This window comes from Drosophila subpulchrella, unplaced genomic scaffold, assembly GCF_014743375.2.
Source record: "Drosophila subpulchrella strain 33 F10 #4 breed RU33 unplaced genomic scaffold, RU_Dsub_v1.1 Primary Assembly Seq88, whole genome shotgun sequence".
Classification (NCBI taxonomy): Eukaryota; Metazoa; Arthropoda; class Insecta; order Diptera; family Drosophilidae; genus Drosophila; species Drosophila subpulchrella.
The window spans coordinates 250681-269331 of NW_023665722.1; the positions used below are offsets into that span (position 1 = coordinate 250681).

Sequence of the window (18651 nt, forward strand, 5' to 3'; positions counted from 1 at the left end):
CAGGCATATCGTAACCAGAGTGCAGTTTTTTAGAGCGGTCCAGATGGAAATTTAATTCGACTACATAACCTTTACCGATGCTTATCATGCCGCGCATCCGTACACCAGCAGAGTTTTAAGGGGGTGCGCGTACCCGTCTGGGAGATTCCCGAGTGGAATATCGCTGCCGCAGATTTAGGGACTTAAAGCAGTTTACGTGTAACAGCGCCGCATGTGTGAACGGCCTTAACCTAGCATGGCACACTAGCCAACCGGGTTTAACCTCAATCGAGATAAAAACTCTGTCTCTTATTAGATCAGTCCTAACCCAGTCATATAACTAACGCGCTTTGAGAAACCGAATTTAAGAATCAATGTGAAAAGAATATTAATGAAATCAAAGATATGTAAACCATACAATTTTCGTGAAGCCTCAAGTGGCAACGCTATGTTAAGCGATAGTTATATTCAGCAAATAATAAGGAGATAACAAGTCGATCGTGTTAAAAGAAATAACGCACGCCGAGGAGCTGTAAATTTAATTTAAGAAGAGCTAAGTTTTTTTTAGGTTTAAATGAAAATTTGTTATTGTAAAGTATTCAAGGAAGTACGATGAATTAGGTACGGGTTACAAGTTTAGTTTAAATCGTTCGCGCGTCTAAGAGAAATGAGAGAAATGTTTATTTGCCCTTTAAGTTCTACATGGCGAGAAAAATCGCTACCCTTTAGATTACAGCCAACCCATCCCGTCCGGAGATCGATCTTCAACGTTGGAGGAAATGCCGTGAGTCACACTAACTAATCATACATAATTATTACTTTATTCACATTTCTCGCTGATCCGCCGATTTTTTAGACATAACCCTCCGATCTAAAACAATTAATTAATTAAAATACTATGAGTTATTTGCATTCTCTATGAATTATTTTTGCAATTTTCAAATGAAATTAAATATAAAATACAATCGCCTATCGTTAACTTTTAAGATCTCTAATTGCCTGAAAACATGAATTGATAAATTTAAAGAAAGTCCCTTGAAGAAGTTTTTAGAGCAAAAAAATAATACCGAAAACCTAAAAATATTGAAAACTATTTCTATAAGTTAAAATTTATATATATTAAATACACATTGTCATAACATGAATATATCTTCTTTATCTTCCTATACCTTGTTGTCTAAATACCCTAAGTTCTTTTTATAAATATTAAATATGACTTATATCGCTACCTACGAAAGATTAATTAGCTTTTCGAACAGAAATAAAACCATGGATCGTTAAGTAATATTGAACTGAACTAAGCTGATGATTTCTCGGTCGTAGGGTATCAAAGGGGTCACCGAAGCAATGCTTTAAGGTGGTGATCATAGGTTGGGAGGGCCATACGCGACCACAATACCATCCGTGGATTCGCATAGCTAACTTTCTCTAAAACTTTTCTGTCTCTATAATACTTATTCCCGAATTTAATTATCGTTCTCTTCCGGTTTTAGTTAACTATCCTCTCTTGTCGCTAGCACGCTTATTTCTGATCTTAGCGAAAATAATGTGTAGCCAGTGCGTGAATCTGTAGGCGCAAGACCTCCACCCCCAAAGCCGACGAGCGAGACCGGACCCTAATAGCGTGCCCCGCAACTGCAGATTCCCGATTTCATCCACAGCATCCAATCGTTACACGCTACAATCTCGGAAACTATAAGAGCTACCATACTAGGATTACGCATGCAGATTTCTGAGACTCCTGCGCAGCGCAAGTTTGTTTCAACAGAGTGCCATGCCCACTCTAACGCCCGCAAGCCGCCCAAACCTGTGGCGCCCACAATTTTCTTTCTAGATACAAAATTTTAACTGAAATGTATTGGTCTCGTCAATACCTATAGATAGATCCAAAAAAAAGTTTGCCACGCCCACTCTTACGCCCATAACGCTTAAGTCTGCCTACCGCCGGTAGGTGGCGCTTTTGAATCTCGCCTTGATGCTTGCATATCTCCATTTCCCTTTGGTCCCTTTAACCAAAGACCATAGAATAACAAGATGCGTAACAGCCATACAACGGAATGTACGTCAAAATTTTTGGTGTGGATTTTCGATGTGGATTTTCGATTTTGCTTGTGTGCGTTGTCCGTGTATAGCTCTTTGGTTGTGTTGGTGAATCATTTCGTGTGGTCTGCTGCAATAAGGGCTCAATCTCGCATTTGACTAACGTGAGGTGTCAATGGCCTGTAGGCCAGGGGTCTAGTCGCTCAAGCGCGGGAATTGCAGGTCGGAGTTCAACCCCGACTGGGAACAATTTTTTTCTTTAATGCAATTGTTTTTTTTTTTTTTAATTAATGAAAATCATGAGTGCTATTCACACAAAATGCTAATGTTAGATAAATTGCTTAGAGTTTTGCTGTACAAACATTGTTAGTGGCTAGACTCCCCAGACAAATGTAAAAGTAGCAACAAGCTAAATATACTTCGTCAAAAATAAATATATATCTGGGGGTCCTTGAACAGTAAAGCTTTAATCTATTTATCAAAAATTTGCATTTTGCACTCACCATGTTCAACAAAATATAATGAAAAATCGTTTTCTCGAGTACACATTACGCTTTTATTCAAAGTGAATTACTTATTGTGTTCATGTTTATATTGTTATTAGATATTTTTCTAAAGCCTTTGATATGTAATTTACACAAAAAAGATATATCTATAGGAGCGATTAATTGCTAAAGTCCCAATTGGTACATCTAAAAAAAATTTCGGCTAGAAAAACATAGTTTAAAATAATAAGAAAACTAAAAAAAATAAAAAATCTATCTATTAAAAAAAAATAGTCAAAAAAGTACAGCTAAAAAAATATAAAAATACAAAAAAACTATAAAAAAATTAAGTTGAATTCAGCCTCTGAGTGGACTCGAACATGGAAACTCAAATCCATTATCCACGGGTCACCAACATACGGAGAGCGCCACAGCCCGCTTATAATTCGCATGAGCAATGCGTCTTTAAGATCGATGCCTTCTCGTCAACATAATTCAAGAATCGACAATTGAGACAAAAATTGAATTTTGACTTTTTCACAGCGCGAAGTGTCGTGAGCGAGATAGCAAGAGAGAGGGAAAGAGAAGGAAGCAAAGCAACGGCATTCTAAAAATAGATTCCTATACGTGTAAGGGTTGCTTTGCAAAAATTAGCCCGCCTGTGTACATTTTCTTACTCCTAGTTACGCATCTTGTTATTCTATGGTCTTTGCTTTAACTGAGTAACGGGTATCTGATAGTCGAGGTACTCGTCTGTAGCGTTCTTCCTTGTTATACCCGTTACTCGTAGAGTAACAGGATATACTAGATTCATCGGAAAGTATGTAACAGGCAGAAGGAAGCGTTTCTGACACCACAAAGTATATATATTCTTGATCAGGATCACTAGCCGAGTCGATCTAGCCATGTCCGTCTGTCCGTCTGTCCATCTGTCCGTCTGTCCGTATGAACACTGAGATCTCGGAAACTATAAGAGGCTACAATACTATTATTAATCATGCAGATTCCTGAGACTCCTGCGCAGCGCAAGTTTGTTTCAGCAGAGTGCCACGCCCACTCTAACGCCCACAGGCCGCCCAAAAAGTGGCTCCAACAGTTTTGATGCTAGAACAAAAATCTTAACTGAAATGTATTGTTCTCATCAGTACCTATGGATTGACCCAAAAAAACGTTTGCCACGCCCACAAACCGCCCACAAACTTCAAAAAGTAGTGAGCTTGAACGCGGATATCTCGGAAACTATCAAAGATAGATAGTTGTGATCTCAGAATTAGATTCCGTAGCTTTGTACGCAGCGCAAGTTTGTTACGCGAATTTGCCATGCCCACTCTAACACCCACAAGCCGCCCAAACCTGTGGCGCCCACTCTAACGCCCATAACGCTTAAGTCTGCCTACCGCCGGTAGGTGGCGCTTTTCAATCTCGCCTTGCTGTTTGCATATCTCCATTTCCCTTTGGTCCCTTTAACTGAGAAACGGGTATCTGATAGTCGAGGTACTCGACTATAGCGTTCTTCCTTGTTATACCCGTTACTCGTAGAGTAACAGGATATACTAGATTCGTCGAAATCCCTTTGGTCCCTTTAGCTGAGTAACGGGTATCTGATAGTCGAGGTACTCGATTATAGCGTTCTTCCTTGATATACCCGTTACTCGTAAAGTAACAGGATATACTAGATTCGTCGGAAAGTATGTTACAGGCAGAAGAAAGCGTTTCCGACCCCATAAAGTATATATATTCTTGATCAGGATCACTAGCCGAGTCGATTTAGCCATGTCCGTCTGACCGTCTGTCCGTCTGTCCGTATGAACAATTTTCATGCTCGATTTTAAATTTTAACTGATATTTATTAGTATTGTCGATATCGATTGACCAAAAAAAAAATTGCACCGCCCACTCTAACGCCCATAACGCTTAAGTCTATCTACCGCCGGTAGGTGGCGCATTTCAATCTCGCTTTGCTGCTTGCATATCTCCATTTCCCTTTGGTCCCTTTAGTGGCCACGCCCACTTTAACGCCCACAAACTTCAAAAAATCGTGAGTTTGAACGCGGATATCTCGGAAGCTATCAAAGATAGATAGATTCCGTAGCCTTGTACGCAGTGCAAGTTTGTTACGTAAATATGCCACCCCACTCTAACGCCCACAAACCGCCCAAACCTTTACCAATTTTCATGCTAGATATAAAATTTTAGCTGAAATGTATTAGTCTTGTCAATACCTATCAATTGATCCAAAAAAATATTGCACGCCCACTCTAACGCCAACAAACCGTCCAAGCCTGTGGCGTCAACATTTTTCATGGTAGATACAAAATTTTAACTGAAATGTATTGGTCTCGTAAATACCTATCGATTGACCCAAAAAAAAGTTTGCCACGCCCACTCTAACGCCCATAACGCTTAAGTCTGTCTACCGCCGGTAGGTGGCGCATTTCAATCTCGCTTTGCTGCTTGCAAATCTCAATTTCCCTTTGGTCCCTTTAGCTGAGTATTGGATTCTGAGTAACGGATTCAGATTCTGTAGCTTTGTACGCAGCGCAAGTTTGTTACGTTAATATGTCGCGCGCACTCTAACGTCCACAAACCGGCCAAACCTGGGGCGCCCACAATTTTCATGATGATACATTTCAGTTAAAATTTTATGTCTTGTCGATACCTATCGATTGATCCAAATAAAATATTGCCACGCCTACTCTTACGCCCGCGAACCGCCCAAACTTGTTGCGCCCACAATTTTCATGCTAGATACAAAACCTTAACTGAAATGTATGTAGGGTATCACAAATTTAGGTGTTTATTTCGGGTATAGTTTAGTAAATTAAAGAAACAAAGGTTTTTTATTTAAACTCCACGACTTTCGCACTCTATGGATGACACGACTACCTCAGACAAAATATCCTCATCAACTGACTTGCTTACATTTATAAGGCGTAATTTCTAATGAAAGAGGGCGATGGATATAGATCACTTTGATGAAAAGGGATAGGAACTCTTTTGCGTTTTTGGCTGATGAACAGTGTGTCCCCATATGAAATTAAATAGGTTGCTGTAAGTCCCTGAATGTATCCATATCCCACAATTGGCTATCCTGAATTTTCATTCCCTCCTGAATTAACCCCATTTTTTCATATATTCGGCTGCTGTCGTATTTGGTCCCTCCAGATTGCCTTCTTTCTATACTGCGTACATTACTTCGATGCGGGTATTAGCGCGTTTTTTTTGTGGGCACGCACACAATCAAGTTTTGCACAATTTTTGGCACTCTTTTGTGGTTTTCGTAATCGTTCAAACTCCTCTAACACACAAATCTGCTAGTCGATTTGTTTAGCTGTTCAGCTTTTTCTCGGCTTTAATGGTTTCTATAACAGGTACTTCCCCCGCTTTTAACTGTTTCTTTTCAGCTTTTACTTCGTTCTTCGTCGCGGCAGTTTTTCGATGTGTTAACGCACAGTTTTCTCTTTGTTCTTTAACTTTATCCCGGACGAGCCCCCAATAATTTGTAGGGTATTACAAATTAAAATGTTCATTTCGGGTATATTTTAGTAAATTAAAGAAACAAAGGTTTTTTATTTAAACTCCAAGACTTTCGTACTCTATGAATGACACGACTTCCTCTGACAAAGTATCCACATCAACTGACTTGCTTACATTTATAAGGCGTAATTTCTAATGAAAGAGGGTGATGGATATAGACGAAAAGGGATAGGAACTCTTTTGCGTTTTTGGCTGATGAAGTATGCTATGAGGTTGTGGAACTCTGAACAGTGTGTCCCCATATGAAATTAAATAGGTTGCTGTAAGTCCCTGAATGTATCCATATCCCACAATTGGCTATCCTGAATTTTCATTCCCTCCTGAATGAACCCCATATTTTCATATATTCGGCTGCTGTCATATTTGGTCCCTCCAGATTGCCTTCTTTCTATACTTTACTTCGATGCGGGTATTAGCGCGTTTTTTTTGTGGGCACGCACACAATCAAGTTTTGCACAATTTTTGGCACTCTTTTGTGGTTTTCGTAATCGTTCAAACTCCTTTAACACACAAATCTGCTAGTCGATTTGTTTAGCTGTTCAGCTTTTTCTCGGCTTTAATGGTTTCTATAACAGGTACTTCCCCCGCTTTTAACTGTTTCTTTTCAGCTTTTACTTCGTTCTTCGTCGCGGCAGTTTTTCGATGTGTTAACGCACAGTTTTCTCTTTGTTCTTTAACTTTATCCCGGACGAGCCCCCAATAATTTGTAGGGTATTACAAATTAAAATGTCCATTTCGGGTATATTTTAGTAAATTAAAGAAATAAAGGTTTTTTATTTAAACTCCAAGACTTTCGTACTCTATGGGTGACACGACTTCCTTTGACAAAGTATCCACATCAACTGACTTGCTTACATTTATAAGGCATAATTTCTAATGAAAGAGGGTGATGGATATAGACGAAAAGGGATAGGAACTCTTTTGCGTTTTTGGCTGATGAAGTATGCTATGAGGTTGTGGAACTCTGAACAGTGTGTCCCCATATGAAATTAAATAGGTTGCTGTAAATTCCTCAATGTATCCATATCCCACATGTATTGGTCTCGTAAATACCTATCGATTGACCCAAAAAAAGTTTGCCACGCCCACTCTAACGCCCATAACTCTTAAGTCTGTCTACCGTCGGAAGGTGGCACATTTCTATCTCGCTTTGCTGCTTGCATATCTCCATTTCCCTTTAGTCCCTTTAGCTGAGTAACGGGTATCTGATAGTCGAGGTACTCGACTATAGCGTTCTTCCTTGTTATGCCCGTTACTCGTAGAGTAAAAGGGTATACTAGATTCGTCGGAACGTATGTAACAGGAATAAGGAAGCGTTACCGACCATAATGTATATATATTCTTGATCAGGATCACTAGCCGAGTCGATATAGCCATGCCCGTCTGACCGTCTGTATTAGTCTTGTCAATACCTATAGACTGATCCTAAAAAAATATTGCGACCCCCACTCTAACGCCCATAAACCGCCCAAGCCTGTGGCGCCCACAATTTTCATGCTAGATACAAAATTTTAACTGAAATGTATTGGTCTCGTCAATACGTATCGATAGATCCAAAAAAAAATTTGCCGCACCCACTCTAATGCCCATAACGATTAAGTCTGTCTACCGCCTGATAGTAGAGGTACTCGACTATAGTGTTCTTCCTTGTTATACACGTTACTCGTAGAGTAAAAGGGTATACTAGATTCGTCGGAGTGTATGTACCAGGCAGAAGGAAGCGCTGCCGACCCCATAAAGTATTTATATTCTTGATCAGGATCACTAGCCGAGTCGATCTAGCCATGTCCGTCTGTCCGTCTGACCGTCTGTCCGTATGAACGCTGAGATCTCGGAAACTATAAGAGCTACAATACTACGATTAGGCATGCAGATTCCTGAGATTCCTGCGCAGCGCAAATTTGCTTTAGCAGAGTGCCAAGCCCAGTCTAACGCTCACAAACCGCCCAAAAATGTGGCTCTTACAGTTTTGATGCTAGAATAAAAATTTTAGCTGAAATGTATTGCTCGCATCAATACCTATCGATTGACCCAAAAAAACGTTTCCCACGCCCACTTTAAAGCCCACAAACCTTAAAAAATCGTGAGTTTGAACGCGGATATCTCGGAAACTATCAAAGATAGATAATTGGGGTCTTAGATTTAGATTCCCTAGCCTTGTATGCAGCGCAAGTTTGTTGTGGGAATATGCCGCTCCCACTCTAACGCCCACAAGACGTCCACGCCTGTGGCGCCTACAATTTTCATGCAATTTAAAAAATTTAAGCTGGAATGTATTAGTTACATCGATTGATCCAAAAAAATATTGTCACGCCCACTCTAACGGCCACAAACCGCCCAAACCTGTGGCGCCCACAATTTTCATGCTAGATACAAAATTTTAACTGAAATGTATTGGTCTCGTCAATACGTATCGATTGACCCAAAAAAAAGTTTGCCACGCACATTTTAATGCCCACAAACCGCCTACACACTTCAAAAAATCGTGAGTTTGAACGCGGATATCTCGGAAACTATCAAAGATAGATAATTGGGATCTCAGATTTAGATTCCGTAGCCTTGTACGCAGCGCAAGTTTGTTACGCGAGTATGCCACGCCCACTCTAACACCCACAAGCCGCCCAAACCTGTGGCGCCCACAATTTTCTTGCTAGGACAAAATTTTAACTGAAATGTATTGGTCTCGTCAATACCTATACATAGATCCAAAAAAAGTTAGCCACGCCCACTCTAACGCCCATAACGCTTAAGTCTGTCTACCGCCGGTAGGTGGCGCACTTCAATTTTGCTTTGCTGCTTGCTTTGGTCCCTTTAGCTGAGTAACGGGTATCTGATAGTCGAGGTACTCGACTATAGCGTTCTTCCTTGTTATTCTTTGATACGCCTGAAAATGCAAAATTAAATGAATTGTTAATGGAAACCAATAATTATTGTACCTGTAATTGGATCGACCATCTTTAACGTGATGTCGTATCCGTCTTGCCCTTGCCAATAAATGATTGGATATTGTAACGCATCGTAGCGCCAAAGATGTAACACAAATGCTAGATACCATTTGGAGTCAAAGGGGTACTCCAGTCCGGCCTCACCATCGTTTTATTAAATCCACATCGCTTCTTCACAAAGATTATTTAAGCCTAAAAAAATAATATAATATAAAAGGAGAGCCTTCTTTGTCCTTCCTCATTTGGGTACATAAGTGTTTACAAAAGGTCCATTTATAAAACGGCTTTTTTCAAAAATAAAAATTATTATTTGCGAAATGTTTTAAATTACTTATTATGCAACTCGAAGATTCTAATACCTTATTGTCAATATTTTCAAAAATTAAATCCAATTCGGTCTTGTACGACCATGTAAATTCTGGTTTTAGCAACTAGAAAAGTCTTTCAATTTTTAAAGCTTTCAAAGTAGTTCGGAAAATTGACAAACGAATTTAAGAAATAAAACCAAGTCACGGCCAAATCACGGCAAAATAATATATTTGATCAAGGGCAACAGTGCGTATGAGTTATAAACTTTGAAACCAATTCCCAGACCCTAAAACGAGTTTTTTCAAAAAATTTCTTTTGGTATACATTAAATCTCTCAGGCGGGTGAGAGTAGGACCTTAAAAATTTCGATACAAATGTGGACCGCCCTGTACATAACATAATGTACATCACACAACCAATTAAACTTCTCATCCACATATAACATGATATATATATTTCTCGAAATATCAGCCTTATCCAAAATATAAATACACCGATCAACTCCTAAGTTTTCAAATCCAACATCCTTCAACACACTTTCAAAATCTTCGAACCAACACCTAGCAGCTTGCTTAAGACCATATATAGCTTTATTTAGTTTACATTCTTTATTCTCATAAGAGTGATTCAGGCCTTTTGAAACGCTCATGTAGATTTCATCCTTTAGAGTTCCGTTTAAAAATGCAGTTTTTACGTCAATATGATGAACCATTAAATCGTATTGATTTGAAAGTGCCAACCAAAATCTAAAACTGGAAATTTGTGCACTGGTGCAAATGTCTTATCGTAATCAGTCATATATTCTTGAGTGAAGCCTCGCGCTACAAGTCATGCTATGTACTTTACTACGTTCCGAAATTCGTCTTGTTTTTTTTACTAAATATCCATCTGCAGTCAACTTTGTTTTTATTTTCTGACTTATGCACTAAGGACCAAGTATTATTTTGAAAATGAGAATTAAGTTCATCTTGTATAGCTTTCTCCCAGAAGGATCTGTCCTCACGAAACGTAATTTCATCAAAGGTATTAGGAATATCATTTAAGCACATTTGAGAATTCATGAGACATCTTTCTAAAAATCGATATGATAATTTGGGTTTACTTTTAATTCTTTCACTGCGTTTGATTTCTTCAGTTTAATTTTCTTTAAATTTATCACCAGTTTCAACGACTTGATCGGCGTTCTCTAGACATGTGGAATTTTCGTTGAGTTGTTCACTTAACTCAGAATCAACAGATTCATTATTTTCCATCAAAGGAAAAACCAACTCTTCATTTTCTCTACTTAATGATTCATTATTTTGTTCAACAGTATAACTTTGAACCTCAGAATCTTCTCCATGTAAAACTCTTGATTTAAACATGTTTATTTCATCCACCACAACATCTCTTGCTGTCATAAATTTCCTCGACTCCTTATTCCACAAATTATAACTATTTGGTTCATATCCAACAAGTATATCTTTAATTGACTTTTCGTCAAACTTTCTTTTTCGTTCTTTATTTAAAGCATATACCGTCGAACCAAAAATCTTAAGATATTTCAACGTTGGCTTTTTGTTATGCCACATCTCAAATGGTATTTTATTTATCTTTTGCAATCCTGTACTTGGAGATCTGTTAATTAAATAGGTTGCTGTTTAAACAGCCTCACCCCAAAAGTGTTTATTGAGTTTAGCACAACTGATCATAGATAGAGCCTCCGTTCTGATACACCATTCAATTGTGGAGTATGAGGAACCGATAATGATAGCTGATGCCTTTTTCGACACAGAAATCACGCATTTCATTAGAAAGATATTCCCTTCCATTATCGCTCTTCGCTACAAAGTCTTATAAGTTATTTAATAGGTCACACAGTAATGTGTATACTGATCAATAAAAACTACATAGTAGTTCTTATTATCAATGGTAGAGGGTGTTATTGGACCCCACACATCGGAATGGACAAGAAACAATAATCGTGTAATATTTTCTTTATTTTTAAATTTTTGAAACTTTAATCTAGATTGCTTGCTTTATACAAGCCTCGCATAATTCATGGTTTCAATCAATATTGTTTAAAATATAAGTATCTTCAAAAAGACTATTTCGTTTTATTTCTAAACACTTTCCTACACTTATGTGGCCTAATCTTTCATATCGATACTCAGCAATTAGAAATTTTAGACGTAAATATTTTACTGTTCAATTGAAATTTTGGTATAGGTACATTGTACTCACATATTCCATTAAAGGCCAATTTATCAGTTATAGATACTTTTGCACCTCCAGGGTTATATTCGATGGCTGTAGCGTATGGCCGCATTTGATTGCAAACGCTCATATTCGGAGAACAATGCTGTGTCATTTATAAGGTGGTCCGATCTTTGAATTGGAAGTTGCATTTCTCAACATGAAGGCAAAACGCTCTGGTTGGGTTGTTGCTCCTGTTGCCATCTGAGCCTGCCCATCTTTTCTTTTGTTTTCACTAAAGTTTTGATTTGGCTGCCTTTTCAAAAGGAAACAATCTTTCTTTAAATGTCATGGCCCACCACAATGAAAACATTTTGGTTTTGGTTTGAAACTTGGCTTAAACGGATTCTTCTTGAACTTCTGCATTGGAATTTTTTTAAGTTTTATATCTTTTAACTCCTTTTTACTTACTGCTTTCAAGACTCTTACTGCTTTCGAGGCACTCGTATCCTTGCTTATATTCATAAGCTTAATCTCTTGGCCGAGAAGTCGTGTTTTTACAAAAGCTAATGTTAAAATACTTTCAGATAGAGTCTCTATTGCGGTTATAACTCCATCATAACTGGGTGAAAGAGTTATGAGTAAATGGGAAATTTTATCCATATCATCTAACTTTGCTCCTGACGCGATAAGTTCAGTATTGAGATCATCGAAGAAATTAAAATGATTGAGAAGTGAAGTGTCACCTTTTAATTTCATGGCTAAAAGTTTCTTTCGCAGAGATAGCTTCTAAAACTTGCATCTAAATTTGCACAAATCTGCTTAGCAGTGCTTTCACTGTTAGCGTAAGATAAGAACGCATCACTTAAATATTCAATTATTAAACTTTTTGAATTTCGTTCTGCCTTTTTAATCTCATCGGTCACTTCTGAATGAGTTTCATCTATGACCCTCAAAAGATCGTACTCTTCTAACAGCGCTCTCACTCTAAACTTCCATATTGAATATTTTTCACCGTCAAACGGCTTGATACTTCTTTTCCCTTTATCCATTGTATGGTTCTCTATCAAAACAGCAACGCAACAACTACCTGGCAACTCTCCTCAGCAACACCAAACAGCAACCTTCCACAGCAATAATTTCCACAACAACAACTTTTCACAGGAATATTTAGCAACAGCGGCCAGCAACTTTCAACAGCACTAACGTCGCTTAACACTCTCCAGCAACAATGTCTTTCAGCAGCAGCACTGTCTGGCAACACTGTCCCGTCGCAACGTGGAGATTTGCGGCCAATTGAAAGATCACAACGAATTGCTAATACGTATGCAGCTTCTTCCTGGAAATAGAAAAATGTTTTGCAGCGAATGTGTCGCAGCGTTATACATAAAACAAATTTAATCCTCTTTATTGTTCAGGAATCGCTCCTTTTTGTTCATGGACCACTCTGCACGTATGTACAAATTAAACTTTTTAGTATTCCCGGCCGGTGAGCTCGTGGGCGCGGGGAGGCCCGGAGCAGCAGCAGTGAAATGTAGACGGCCGGGTGGCTGGCCGATGCACGTATGTGGGCGCGGGGGGTAGTCCCTCGCTGCAGTCACAATATTGAAAGGCCGGCTGGCCGCTGGTAATCCAATGCAGAGTTGTTGTATTTGTAGAGAACTACGTTAACTCGTTGGTGGGCACGGGGGTGTTCCTCGCTATGGTTTCCGCTCAGACGGGCCGGTTGGCTGCAGTTCATCTATTGCAGAATTAGGAAGATTATGCTGGACTAGAGACTCAGTCAAGATCAAATCAATACAATTTTATCGGCAGTTGCCGGAGTTGTTTTGGAGAGAACTTCTGTTCTTTATTTAATGAATGTCAAAAGGGAACTGACTTAAAGCAAACAAAAGCTCACAGCGGCCACGGAAATATGCTGTGTTTGCCGTCTGTGCTCGAGCGTCCGGCCCATTGCTGGGTCAGCAGTTTGGCCGGCGCGATATTGTTGGCGTAACTATGGTCAACGACTCTGGTCTTGTTGGCCACAGTTAACTACTCCCCCTTCTAAGCCAAGGCCGCCCTCGGCCGTTCGTAATTCGGCGATCACTTCTCCTATTTTGGCTGCGGATCTTCTTGCCCTAGTAAGCCGCTGATAAGTGAGACCAATGCAAATGAGTGCGCAGCATATTGCTCCTGCAATAATTGCTGCCAGACGCGTTTGGTTGTTGTCAATTTCTTCTCTGAACTCCTTGATGAACTCCAAGTTCCGTTCACTCAAGCGGTGAAGGTACGGGAGGCTGAAGACATCCTGGTTGGCGGTGATGTTCAACAGAGGGAAGCTGGCTGCCCCTGGAGCTCTCTTCTGGGTGTTAGCATGGTTGATGAAGAGGGTATCGTTTATCATGGCCTGTTTATCAAAGGTGACGAGGTGTGTGCCATGTATCCACACTTCTGTCCATTCTGTCGTTAGTTATTACGATCCCTTCATCCACATATGCTATTGGTTGCAGATCGCTCTCTTGTATTCTGCAATGCGCCATCCCACCTGCATGCAGTTCTTTGGCGTATGAACTCTCTGGTGCCAAACGGCAGTACGTGGCTCCCGGTGATACGGAGCAGTTCTTAATGGCGTGAATTTCTCCATTGCATTCCGCTATAACGTTGTCTTTTATCTGCAAAATAGTCTCACTATGGGCGACATGCTAGTTTAAGGAAATATTATGATGAAGTGTAAAATGTTAGCGGACTGCAGAATTTTTACAGACGAGACAGACAAAAGATCCCCTACGGGTGTGTTGGTGGGTTCCTCTAGCCAAACTGATTCTAAGTCTTCATGATCTAAAATATTCGGACTAACAAGATTAATTTTAGCAAGGGTTTGTTTCCTCTATTACGCGCGCATATTCTGAGAGGTTCGCTCTATGTGTGACGAATGCGAACTCCTCCAATACTAGGATTTCACCATCAACGATGGGGATGTACTTGGCCTGTGAATAATCAGTAATGTGGGCCGACGCCAAGAATAGGAATAGATAAAATATGGGTCTGAACCTGTGAAATTAAACTTTAGCTATTTATTGCTTATAGAGAGGTTCCCACCACCAATGAAATGAACTTAAAACAAACTATGCCAGTGGCTATTGACCTTATACATAGTTAGTAATAAATTGCGTCAAGTGGCTTAAAGGTGTAATAAAAAATGAGTTAAAAAACATAAAGGACATTGCTTGATTGTGTCATTTAAGATTGTCCTTGTGGACCATCCTTCCCTTAATGAGGACCGTGGTCCCCAGGTCCGCTTCTACGGCTCTCTCCTCGCACAAGGGTGTGAGTTTATTTCTTATCCTTCTGTTGGATTTTACCAATACCTTTTCACAAACCTCGAAGACCCTATTCTGCCGAGACGCATTTTCCCTGTTTCTTAGCGCGTTCTGGGCGCTTTTTATTTTCTCTCGGATTTCTATTTGTAAGTCATCAGTGTTTGACTGCACAACATCCGCTGGTCTTTTGTCAATGACCTAGTGAATTGACTTGTTGTACATGGTAGTGGCTAATAAAATTAGCTCTACGGTGTCGGTTATGCCTTTGTCGATTTTAATGCACGTAGCGAGTTCCAGCAGGGTGCTCCGAAGTCGTTCCACCTGACTGTTCGATACACTGTGTAAGGGTGGTGCATTTGCGATACTAAATCCAAAGTGGTTAGTCAGCATGGCCGAGATCGTATGCGAATTCAACGTCGCTTCATTGTCACAATAGATCGTTCTGGCCCTTGGAAAATAGTTCAATAACTGCAACAGTGCCGGTTTGAGGTCCTCAATCGTTCTAGAGGGAGTAGGTTGCACGACTGCGAGCTTTGAGAACTTATCGATGCATGTCAGGAAATATTTCTTGTCCGTTGAGAAAATATCAATGTGTAACATCTCCCCTGCATAGGAGGGGATCGGCGACTCGCCGATTTCCTGTTTCTTTGGATGCCTATCATATTTGGCCCTCGCGCAGGTCTTGCAATTAGCGACGATCTCACTAGCTAGCTTGGCCATTTTCAGGAAGTAGTACCCTGTTGTGCTCGACAGTGAGAACTTCGCGCCTCTCAGCGACTGCAAAAATATCCGTAACGCGGTTTTTGCAATGCCAAAGTTTGGTGGCAGAGAATTGCCGAACCAATTCATCCTTTATCATCGCTACCGTGTGCAAATCGCAATGAATGGCATTTACGCCTTTAGGAACAATAATATCCGCGAGCTCCTCAAGCAATGACTCCTAGCATGTGAAGTCAATGTTATGCCGTGCTCTGAGGCATCTGTCGTTAGATCAAATGCCTTTTTGTAGTCGGGATATCTGAGGACTACATCCTCGGAAGCCAGAATGTTACGCAGCTTTAGGAAAGCCAGCCGTTGCGGCTCGCTGAACTGTACCTGGATATTTTTGGATCTGTGTCTGCTGACACTTCCATGTTCCCCTTTCAGAATGTCCGAAATGGGCCTATCTATTGACGAAAAATCTTTTATAAAGCATCTATAATAGCTTGCCAAGCCCAGGAATGATCTGACCTAAAATATGTTCTTAGGCTCCGGGAATTCCTGAATGGCTTTGGTTTTTTCCGGGTCTGTAGTGGCCCCGTTGTTGGTGACTATGAACCCTAAAAAGCTAACGGTTTTCTTGAAAAAAATTGATTTTTGCCTTATACCCTCATGTTGGCATCGTGCAGGCTCTTTAGAACCCAATCTACGTGCCGGATGTGGGAGATTTCGTCCTCTGAGAAAACGATAACATGATCAACATAGACATAGCAAAATTTGCCGATCTGCTCTCTCAGTATATCGTCAATTGTTCTTTGGAAAATGCTGGCCGCATTTTTAAATCCAAATGGCAATCTGCGAAACTTGTATTTTTCTTCGTTAACGGTTTGATGATAACCGGACTTCAAGTCCAGTGTTGTGAAATACTTGGCCTTGCCTAAGTTTCCTAATATCATCGAGATGTTCGGCATGGGGTATCGGTCGGGTATTGTGTTTTCGTTCAGCTTGCGAAAGTCCAACACCAAACGCATTTTCCGTTTGCCAGTTTCGTCGGTACCCTTTTTATCTACTACCCATATTGGGTTATTGTAAGTGGATTTTTTTGGATTGTGCCATTTTTTAACAGATCTTGAATTTCGCCATTGACGAAATCGGCTACTCCCATTGGATATGGGTAAAGTTTGGCATAGATGGGCTCCTCATCAACAGTTCTTATGGTAGCTACCACCGACGTGTTGTAAGGTAGGGCCTCATTTCCTGTCGCTGAGCATTTTCAAAAATGCTTTTCTGACCAAGGGTGGTGCATCCGGGAGTCCACTACAGTGAAATTGACATTGGGGCTTGAGTGAAAATCAATCTTCTCTTCTTCGGTGCCCCATTTGAGGCGACCAAAAGCTAGACAATGTGATGCCCCCGCCTGTTTTAACAGGTCAAGACCGATGATTGCATCAAAGGAGGACAAGTCAGGTAAAATGAAGAATGTGGCCTTTAAATTAAAAATTGACACGAAGCATTTCTTCGGGATAGTGGTGACGCTATGAATGGAATGAAGTCTAAACGGAGTTTCTACCTGGCGGACGCCTTTCAATCCATCGTATGGTCGTATGGAAGTCTCATGTCGATCCCCGCTACTCTTTGTCTGATGAATGGTAGCAGGGATTTTACCCAAAAAAATTAATGGCATCCGAGTCATACTCGCAGATGGCGTCATCGTCTACCTTTTCCGCTGCACTGGAGGCTGAGTCGGCGTAAGCCTTGTCAGAAGTATTTGCGCCCTGAGCAATGAGGTTAACTCTTTGCCTCTTGTGAGGGCCCTAGCGTCCAGACGCAGACGCCTTCGCGTTCTGGTAAGCCGGGGCACGGGACGGCTGTAACAATTTGGACAGCGACGGATCCACGTCCATGGGCTCCGGTGTGTTTCCCGGAAGCCTGTCACTGCGTGGAGCAGAGTGTAATTGCGCCTTGTAGTTCTTAGTAAAGTGCGGGTTCCTCCGGGCACCTATTTGGGATTTTGTTTGTGGAGGGGCTTGTTGCCGTTCCTGCGCCTTTGGGAATAGCTTGCGCTCTCTATCCTCTTGGTTCCTTGAAAACGTTGTTCCCTCATACGTCATATTGACCTTGTTTGTTAATACGGTGGGTTTCTTCTCAACCTCATCGTAGTACTCTAACAAAGTTAGACCACCCTGTCTTAGAGTGCCTAACTCTTGTTCGATGACGTGCATCGGTCGCTTGTCACTGTATGTGAAGTCCAAGCGATTTATAATCGCGTCAAAATTCAACACAGTCCCAAACGGAGATAGCACAGCATCAGCGGGACCCCTAGGTTAGGTTAGGTTAGGTTAGGGCGGCTGTCGGACTATAGTCCGACACACTTAGACCTCAATGGGTTCATTGTGATACCGCATGATCTCGTTTTTCCTTCTCTAGGGTCCCGTTTCTAGTAGTTTCAGCCTGTGTTAAGTTGATCAGCATGTCTTCCACCCGGAAGATTTAATAAAGGCACTTATGTTTTTGAGATTAATCTGCGATATTTCGGTAAGATCGTCGATGAAGGGGCTTCTTAAGTGTTTCAGTCTGAGTCTGCATAGGGCTGGGCAGAAGCAGAGAAGGTGTTCTACCGTTTCTACTTCTTCCTCATCCCTACAGCTTCTGCAGAAATCATTTTGCGGGGCTTCTAGCCTGCCGGCATGTGCGCCAACAAGCCAGTGGCCTGTAAGAGCTCGAACCAACATGCCACACTCTGTGCGGCTGAGTTTGAGTAACTCCGAGGTTTTTTTGTTGTTTATCACAGGCCATGTCTGGTGAGAGATGCGACACTGTGGTGCGTTTTGCCAATGGGTGTTGGCTAGTGTGTTGAAGTAGTTTTTTATATTTAGCTTGCAAGTCATGGCATACCGACATTCTCATCTTCTGGGAGGAGAGGCTTGGTGGTGCCCCGCCTGGCTAATTCGTCAGCTATGCAGTTGCCTACGATGTCCCGGTGACCCGGAACCCATATTAGGCTGATAGTAAACTGATTTGCCATCTCGTGGATCTGCGACAGTCTGCTATTGTACGGGTGTTGGTGTTTATCGAGTAGATCGATTTAAAAGCCGCTTGGCTGTCACTATATATGTTTAGGTGTCCTCTTTGGAGGCCAAAGTTCCCTAAATAGGTTAGAACTTCTTTTATAGCGTGGAC

At 40.9% G+C, this 18651-nt stretch overlaps 1 protein-coding gene across 1 annotated transcript in view; it reads left to right on the forward strand.

Annotated features, from left to right (window-relative positions):
• The first annotated feature begins 623 nt into the window (after positions 1 to 623).
• Positions 624 to 18651, forward strand: part of LOC119562720 (scavenger receptor class B member 1) — a 226980-nt gene continuing 208952 nt past the window's right edge. The window contains exon 1 of the mRNA XM_037875926.1: positions 624 to 763. Coding sequence (XP_037731854.1) covers positions 647 to 763 — 117 coding nt within the window. The 5' untranslated portion in view covers positions 624 to 646. The remainder of the gene's footprint in view (positions 764 to 18651) is intronic.